The 9,349-nt window shown below is 35.7% G+C and overlaps 1 protein-coding gene across 1 annotated transcript; it reads left to right on the forward strand.

Moving 5' to 3' along the window:
- The first annotated feature begins 725 nt into the window (after positions 1-725).
- Positions 726-8,368, forward strand: LOC114717504 (fimbrin-1-like). Its single transcript, XM_028902651.1, has 15 exons — positions 726-961; positions 1,366-1,712; positions 1,835-2,005; positions 2,104-2,342; positions 2,436-2,607; positions 2,760-2,798; positions 2,977-3,045; positions 3,177-3,293; positions 3,951-4,162; positions 4,835-4,990; positions 5,270-5,469; positions 6,339-6,496; positions 6,596-6,692; positions 6,817-6,908; positions 7,592-8,368. The coding sequence occupies exons 2-15, from the start codon at positions 1,626-1,628 to the stop codon at positions 7,859-7,861; spliced, it is 2,079 nt and encodes a 692-aa protein (XP_028758484.1). The 5' UTR covers positions 726-961; positions 1,366-1,625; the 3' UTR covers positions 7,862-8,368.
- Positions 8,369-9,349: the final 981 nt, after the last annotated feature.

Genomic DNA, 9,349 nt, shown 5'->3' on the forward strand with positions numbered 1-9,349 from the left:
GAAAGACAATACTTATTTATTATAAATAACTAATTTACTGAAGGTATTATATTAATATTTATGGCTATGTGGATATAAGGAACTTGATGTAAGCATTGAGTTGATTTTGATGCTAAATATAAGACTAATTTCTCATATTTTTTTATTTTTTTAAATTATCCTTATTGATACTCCTTCAACTATAATCAAGTAGGAGAAGAAAGGAAGATGTTAAGAAAGATGATTTTGATGTTTTAGAAAAACTATTTTATATTTCTTATAATTAACTAACTTATCTAATTTTTTTTAGCATAATCAAATTAGTTAAGTAAGAATTATGATAAGCATATTTGTGTGAGGTGTGCTATGTCGTTTCTGGTGACTGTCGGTAAGCAAGGTAACTTCCACAATTTTTATAAATATGGTAATTTTTGTAAATGTAGTGACGATTGATTTTCCAAAATCTGAATGATTTGCCTTAGGCGGATGGCCGGTGTAGTTTCATCAAATTGCTCACCTGCGATTCCGAAAAAGAACTAAAAGTTCTTGAATAAAAATTAAACTATAATTTTAAAAATATTTCTACAGTATATAAAATAAATATGTAAAAAAATTTGTTTCATTTTAATAAAAAAATTTTTAGATGTTTCTAAACACTTTCAAATCAGTTTCAGAAAAAATAAAAAAAGTGCACCCAAAAGAGGATGAGCTGTAAGAAAACTTGGGCGAGCGCAGAATTTTTCTCTACTCTCGCGGCTTCGATGATCGTAACAAAAATCGACGTGAAATGATGAAATCAATCTCCTCGCATAGTCACACTCGGCGCAGGGGTCCCAAGCAAAAATATTGCTTCCACGACGTCCTTATCTCGCACTTTGCTCTCCCACGAAGAAAATTCGATCCTGTCTCTTTCTGTCTTCACGTTTCTCCCTCTTCTGCCTCTTCATCTTCCTACATTCAATGTGCTACTATTGAATTAATGGTGCGTAGTCGAACAGATAGCTTGCATCTTGGATTTTTATGGGTAGATGTTCTTGTTATTGGTTTGACAGATTCGTTGTGAACGTCCTTCATTGGGAAAAAATATTTGTACAGTGTTGAGTTTTGCTTCGTTGTTAATCAATTTGTTCAGGTTTCATTGGGTTCTTCGCAGCATTGTTAAGAATCTTAGTTGGAAGATAGTTATCGGATACCGAGCATTTGTTTCCTATTTTTGATGGGAATGTTTTGCGGGTCTTTTGTTTTCCTGTACATTAAGTCTGGCCTTTCAATAATTAATCTAACTAACGAACTCTCACCACTGTCCCCCCCTCCTTGTGCATCAGTTATCGTTGTTCTTTTCTTTTTCCTTAAATTAGCTTTTCTTTTGTTTGTGCTCTGTGTTAGGTTGCGTTGGATAGGCTGGTGACTTGCAGGAGGAAAACTACTTCATGCTTGGCAAGGGATCCTACATTGTTATTATATCTTTCTTTACACGAGTATTTGCACCTGAACGTGTATGACTGGATCTGGAGTCAGGTCTTTGGATAGTACAAACTCTTCATTTCCCGAATATATATATTTTTTATCTTCTCTGGAAGTTTTCTTTTTCGGGGTACAATTTGTATCCTTCATTGGCCCATATTCCTCGTTGGTAATACACGGAGATGTCAAATTTTGTGGGCGTTATTGTCTCCGATCAATGGCTTCAAAGTCAGTTTACGCAGGTTGAACTTCGCAGCCTGAAATCAAAAGTAAGTTCATCTCTTTGCTTTCGTGTAATACGGTCATTTGGATCTTCTTTTAAATTTCATTTTTAAATATGATATGATGCATTAAGCGGTTCTGTTTTTGATTTCTTTCTTGTGTCCCGCAGTTTATGGCATTAAAAAATAAGAATGGCAAAGTTACAAATGCAGACTTGCCGCCTCTAATGGCCAATTTAAAAGCATTTAAAGAAATGTACACTGAGGGGGAGATTGAGGGGGTCTTGGGTGAAAAAAGCCCTGACTTGAGCGATGAGATTGATTTTGAATCTTTCTTAAGGGTAAGTCAGTGGTATGTTACACTTGAGCTGTTTTATTAATCAACACAGGAGTTTCCGTTCTATAACGTTAATTACAATTCATTGCATTTGTTATGCAGGTATACTTGAATTTGCAAAGCCTAGCTACATCAAAACAAGGTGTTACTAAGAACTCTTCGTCATTCCTCAAGGCAACCACAACCACCCTTCTCCACACCATCAGTGAATCAGAAAAGGCATCTTATGTTGCTCATATAAACAGCTACCTTGGTGATGACCCGTTTCTGAGTCAATATCTTCCTTTAGACCCAGCTACCAGTGATTTAATTGATCTTGCAAAAGATGGAGTTCTTCTTTGGTATATAAGCAGGGTCTGCTGGATTATGCATTGTTTGCTTTTGTCATAAAGCTTTTAGTAGGTACTCACTTTGACATGCCATGCGTGATGCAGTAAACTTATCAATGTTGCTGTGCCTGGGACTATAGATGAGCGAGCCATCAATGCCAAAAAAGTTCTTAATCTTTGGGAGAGGAATGAAAACCATACTCTCTGCCTCAATTCTGCCAAGGCTATAGGCTGCACTGTAGTTAACATTGGTACACAGGACCTTGTTGAAGGAAGAGTGAGTCTTATCCAGCTTGGCTCTCAATTATGATTATGATTGACTTTTTCTGGTGCTTAGGTTATTTATTTATTTATTTTTTTAGTGCAGAAGCCTTTTAACTTTTGATTTCAAGTATTGGTAACATTATTCTTTGTTGTTTTGCATTGCAGCCTCATCTTGTTTTAGGGCTGATTTCCCAGATCATAAAGGTATTTACGCTTGAGTTTCATATAGTATTCACTGCTTCAAGATTACTTATCTAAGTTTTCCATAAGCTGAGAATGAGTTAATTTTATAGGGCCTGATATTCTATAGGCTTTAGAAAATGATTACTTGATCATTTTCCTCTGATTCTCTCTCTCTCTCTCACTCTTCTGGAAATTTCAGATTCAATTATTGGCAGATCTAAACCTTAAGAAGACACCTCAGCTTGTTGAATTGGTAGAGGATAGCCAGGTGAAGATATAAACACTGCTTTTTTTGCTGAAGGTTTTATTGGCATTTTGATTCAATAGAAACTTCTAATATTTAACTATGATGTTTTCTGTTTCTTCTAACTGATTTATATGCTTTGCCTTTTGCCTCAGGAGGTTGAAGAGCTTCTTAGTTTGCCTCCTGAAAAGGTTCTACTAAAATGGATGAATTTTCATCTCCAGAGAGGAGGGTACGATAAATACGTTAAAAATTTTTCTTCTGATGTGAAGGTATACGACTACTTCTCTGTTAATTAACCTTGCCAGTGAAGGTGATATTTTTATTGAATGGTGAAACGTGAAACGTTTATCTGCACGTACGTATGTGTATATGGTATGTATAAGAGATTATTTATTAAACAAAATTTCTTATGCTTATTCTTTCAGAAATTCATCATCATACATGTCCATCCCTCCTATTTTCTTTTCCATTCTTTCTTACTCCCTCCGTTCCTTATTATAAGAGACATTTGATGCTTATAACATGTTCCCATATATAAGAGACACTTAAAAGTTGTCTCTATTTTTTTGTATTGATTTCCTATTTTACCCCTATTTATTTTGACTCCAACTCATACTCTCTCTCCCTTCCACTTCTCTTTCTTTTAATAATTTAATTGTTCTCTCTCATACTCTCTCTCCTTATTAATGAGGGCATTGTTGGAAAAAACATTATACTTTTTACATATTAATTGTCCTCAACTAATTTTAACTGTTTTTTTGATCGATGTACTTTGGTTATTTGTCTCTTACAATAAGGAACGGAGGGAGTATTATTTATAGGCTTAAAATCCAATAATGTCATGGGGGTTTTAACCTTAGTAATTTGAAATTGAATGAAGGCTTTAGAAACTGAGTTTCCTTTTATTTCCGGCCTTATATTTACAGGATGGAAGAGCTTATGCTTATCTGCTTAATGTCCTCGCTCCGGAACATTGCAATCCATCAACCTTGGATACTAAGGATCCCATTCAAAGGGCAGAACTTGTGCTTGATCATGCAGAAAGAATGGGCTGCAGGAGATACTTGACACCCAAGGACATCGTGGATGGTTCCTCAAATCTGAATCTTGCATTTGTGGCCCAAATATTTCATCAGAGGTTTGAGATATACTGCATAATTCTCTTTTTTTTTTAAATGTTCAGTTAGGGTAAGCTGCAGGCATGTTCTGCCATACACATGGAGTAATCCATCTAGAAGCACATGCTGTTTTTGCCTGCAAGCATGGAGAAACAAAAACATAGAAGCATATGATAGGACTTCCTTACAGTCCACACACAGAGAGATCATCCAAGCAGCCAGAGCATAAATAAGATGATTAAAAGTTCACGTTTTATAATGCTCAAAAAATTTCCAGAACTGATACAAATCAAAACCCAGCTCCTAAAACGTCCTTAACCGATAAGAAACAAGAAAGATGAAGAAAAATATTCTGGCTTTCAAGAGGCCATAGCACTCCCCAGAGACGACTCCAAAATGGTCCTCCCTGCATTGGCCAGCCTTCTCTTACTGTCCCAACCCCCCATTGATAGGATTTCAAGTGAGGTTAAGAACACACTCTCAAAAGCTAGATATCCAAGTGAGAGCATCAACCCTCGTATATATCCCGGACTACATCAATTTGGGTCTAAGCATTTTATACTAACATAGTCTCTATCAATGACCTAAAGAACCCCATATAATTGGAGTTTGGTCTAGCAGTGTGAGATTTAATTATTTCCCTTTATTTTATCACCAATGTTATGATTAATTAGGGGCATACGCAATTGCAGGAGTGGCTTATCTACGGACAATAAAAAGATATCTTATGCTGAGATGATGACAGATGATGTGCAAACGTCTAGAGAAGAGAGATGCTTCAGGCTGTGGATCAATAGTCTTGGAATTGGGACTTACGTAAATAATGTATTTGAGGATGTCAGAAATGGGTATCCATTCCTTCTAAACTATATCTAGTCAAAATTAAATCATTTTATTTTGAGGATATCAGTGAATCGAATGGAAATCAGCCAGCTGGCAGATATTTATTTTGTCATCTTATTCCATGGAGGCCTTCAATTGCTATCGCTTTACAGAAGATTAACTTCTTTTTTGGCAGCCAGGAGATTCATAGAAATTAGGATATCCAAATTAAGTATATAATATCACTAAATTCTTAAGTGCCCTTTTATCAATTTATTTATTTATTTATTTTCTTTCACAAACAGATGGATGCTTCTGGAGGTGTTAGACAAGATTTCTCTAGGATCGGTTGACTGGAAACATGCAACAAGACCTCCAATTAAGATGCCATTTAGAAAAGTAGAGAACTGCAATCAGGTCATAAAAATTGGGAAACAACTGAGGTTTTCACTAGTAAATATAGCTGGCAATGACATTGTGCAAGGAAATAAGAAGCTAATTCTTGGTAATCCTTTATTCTCAAACTTAAATTTATGGAATCATGGACAGTATTTGCCTTAATGTAATTTATATCTTTTTTGGCATCTCATTCTTTTTCATGTCTCTAGTTTTGAGCCCATTGGTTTGACTGAGTCCTTCCAACAGATTTGAAGGAGGGAAAAGGAAATGAAGATAGGGAGAGGAGCCTAGTGTGGTTTTTAGATGGACACCGAGTGAGATAGAACTCCTCTGTTTCTTCTTGACAGATCAAATGTTCTGTTTATTTGCTGGCATGCTAAGTTGATATTTTAGTACAACAGCGTTTTCATGGGCTGTTGAAAACTTTTGTGAACTTATTCAATTCATTGAACAGCCATATTCTCCTTACCTTTTGAGTGCTGTTGCATAAATTTTTCCCGAGTCAGACTGTATACAACTTATATTAATTTACCTTCATTTATTATTAATATCTATCTTATATTTACCTTTCATATGGATATAGACTGTTTATCAAAGTTTTGAGGTGAAAGAAAAAAACATTGGTAGCCTTTGCAGTTTTGTCTTCCTTGGAATGAGCCTTCAACTCCAACCCTCACTTCATAGTGTCAAAAGCGGGAATTCATGTTCCTGTGACAAAACATAATTACCTCCATCATCTGCTTTGTTTGTGGGATTTCAGTATAAAGGTCTTTGGTTGACTTCACATTCAACTGTCTGAAAGTTTAACGGTGCACAGTAATAAGCAAAATGATTAAAAAAAAAAAAATTCTAATTTCAGCGTATGATGAGGAATTAAGTCCTATTGCTTTACGGTTGAATTTCAAGTCCTCATGGATACAGTTATTTTCATATTTTGCTAAAATCAATGCATTATATATATATATTTTTTTTCAGCCTTCTTGTGGCAATTGATGAGATTCACTATGCTTCAACTACTGAAAAATTTGAGATCTCATTCCCAAGGAAGGGAGATCACTGATGCTGATATCCTGAAATGGGCGAACAGAAAAGTGAAGAGCACTGGGAGAACTTCCCACATAGAAAGTTTTAAGGTTTTTAGGATTTCCTTTTCTAAGTTTCAGCAATTATGTCCGTCAACTCTGATATATGCTTATTTATTTGTGACCTTTCTGGGATGCTGTTGGTCACAGGATAAGAGCTTGTCAAGTGGAATCTTTTTTCTTGAGCTTCTCAGTGCTGTAGAGCCTAGGGTGGTCAATTGGAATCTTGTTGCTAAGGGTGCAAGTGGTATAGTTTCTCCCAAAGCTGGTCATTTTTCATTTAATGTGTGCATTATATGATAATGTTTATTTCTATAATAGCATCCTCAAATCTTGGTTGCGGTCTTACGCTTTTATTGTTGGAAATTTAGATGATGAGAAGAAGTTGAATGCTACCTACATAATCAGTGTTGCTCGAAAGCTAGGTTGTTCCATCTTTTTGTTACCTGAGGATATTATGGAGGTACGTTTGCTGCCAGATTTGTTCTTCTATCGACATCTTCCAAATATTAGGAAGTGTTTGCAGAGAAATTCTTAGGTCATTCCTTGCATATCACTAGGTGCACGAAACCAAAAGAAATTCTTAAAAGTCAAAGTATCAGTGAATCTCATCATGACCACGCGCAAATCCTATTTAACGAGTTTTAATTGACTCATTGCATAGTCGGTTGGCACTTCATATTTTGCCTTACTTTTTCTCTTGCGTGATCAAGTAGAATGTGCAGTTTCTTTAATTTGATAAGCATCATATCCATTTTTCTGTTAGAGATAATTTGGGTTCTATACAAACTCAGCTCACCGTTGTAAAGGGGGAATGGTTTTTCGGGGTCTGAGTCGTGAATGGTTATGGCCAGATCTTTGTCTTGTCTTCATTTTTGGGGGTGGTGTCACCTTCCTTTTCTATAAAGGATCGAATTTATCAGCTGTAATTCCCTAAATTACTAGTGTTTCTCGAAGTTTCTAGTGCTGCTTCTTAAAATTACAAGTTCAAATTGTAGCAACTTTGGAAAACTTTTTGAGTGATTTACTTTGTCTTCCACTAGAAGTTTGATTTTTAAAATCTTTAAATGTTAACTTTCCTAATATCTTCCTGTGACCTTGATTCTTTGGCAAAAGTTTTTAACTTTGTTCTTGATCTTATTGCAGGTTAATCAGAAGATGATCCTGACTCTTGCAGCCAGTATAATGTACTGGAGTCTGCAACAATCAGGCGAAGATGCGGACTCATTCCCTTCACCAGCTACCACCATCACCAATACTCCTGATGCATCACCCGCCCCATCAGTCAGCGGAGAAGATGAAATCTCCTCCCTCGGTGGTGAATTCTCCACCTTAAGCATCGATGATGCCACCTCTGACACAACAGTCTCCTCACAACTTGAATATGAAGGCGCTGAAGAGGATCATCCAAAGTGACTTCTGTTGAAATGAAGATAAAGAAAGAAATACTGGCTATCTCTATAGAATCCTCACCTTATTGTCCAAGGTGGGTTTCACCTCTCTTCTCTTTTCTCTTTTTCACTCTTTCCTTCAGATGAACATTGGTTCAGACTTCAGAGGATATAGGATTGATCATACGTGGGAGATGAGCCCAATTTGCTAGGCTTTCACCTGGCAAGAGATCATACAAAGTGAGATCTTTTTGGTAGAGAGGGGGGAGGGGGGGGGGGGGGGAAAAAAAAAGCAAAGCACAAGGCATATTTCATGGTCTTAAGTTATGTAAAGGAACACAGAGAATGTGAATAATCTGTACAAAACTAACTCGTTCTTGAGATGAAAGGTGCTTATAGGGTAAAGGAATGATCCAAAAGGTGGGGTTTTTACAAGAAGATTTTCTTCAGTTATTGCTCAGTGCTGTAATTGGATGCACTTGATGATTCATTTTGGCGGCAATAACAGCTTTCTACCCTGCGATGCCACACAATAACTCATGAACATGTTTTGTTTCTGGCAATTATTTTCCTTATTGTCAAGTCGCATGTCCCAAGTATGTCTCTTGTTGAGATACAACTACGATCAAACCATTTTTAAGAGTAATATTAATTGAGTAATCAATTATTGTTTTTCAAATTTTGAAGTCAAATTTCTTTTACGTTAGAAGAGTCGCAAACCTCGTTTCCTTACATTTTATTAATTTATATTCATTCGTACTTATGTTTAATATGCATGGGAAAAGTTATTTTATTTTTCACCGAGGCATCAAGTTGCATGCATTTTTTGCTAATTGAAAATATACACTTTTTAAATTTAATTAATATATCACATTGATCTTTCTACAAATAAAACATAGGATGTAACTCTATTTTTAGAAAAATTCTGCGAGAATACCTTTTTTTTTTTTTTTTTTTTAACGAAAGGCAAAATGATATATTGAAATTAACATAGTTTACAGGATGCTAAAGCACGTAGCAAAAAGACTATTTCTTAGAAAATTAGAAAGTGCATTAGAAGAAATTAATTTGAAAGGAAGAATGTTAAAATCACGAAGAACAGCTAGAATCTTCCACCAAGTGATTGTTGAAAATTGTCGATGATAAGTTGCCTTCATGGTGAAAGAAACTTTATCAACCCAGATGATATTTAAATCATGATGCTCTTCCAGCTTGCTTATATCAGAATTATGAATCCAAAGCACAGAAACTCTAAGGTAACTAGATAGGAATGGTAAACCAGGCTTAGTAGTATTCTTCCATGAAAGTTTTGTTAAAGTAGATGCTCGCCAACTAACAACACATCGCCAACAAATAACTCTCCGTGGATTGTCATCAACTCTTTATAGAACTTATCACCATCCTTCATTCTTTGAAGCAGACCGTTCTCATCATAAAGCTTATCTATGTCATCAAGAAGCTCCTTTATCATAAATTTGCCCTTTCACCAAAGTCATCATCATGCGAAGCAAAG

This window comes from Neltuma alba, unplaced genomic scaffold (genome assembly GCF_004799145.2).
Source record: "Neltuma alba isolate B1F8T4 unplaced genomic scaffold, ASM479914v2 tig00011740_pilon, whole genome shotgun sequence".
In the NCBI taxonomy this organism is placed as follows: domain Eukaryota; kingdom Viridiplantae; phylum Streptophyta; class Magnoliopsida; order Fabales; family Fabaceae; genus Neltuma; species Neltuma alba.

Bases quoted from the DNA above. Each gene is read 5' to 3' on its own strand.
- LOC114717504 (XM_028902651.1), top strand. From the start codon at position 1,626: ATGTCAAATTTTGTGGGCGTTATTGTCTCCGATCAATGGCTTCAAAGT. The intron at 2,608-2,759 runs GTGAGTCTTATC...TTTGCATTGCAG, and splicing joins AGGACCTTGTTGAAGGAAGA to CCTCATCTTGTTTTAGGGCT. The intron at 4,991-5,269 runs GTATCCATTCCT...TTTCACAAACAG, and splicing joins TTTGAGGATGTCAGAAATGG to ATGGATGCTTCTGGAGGTGT.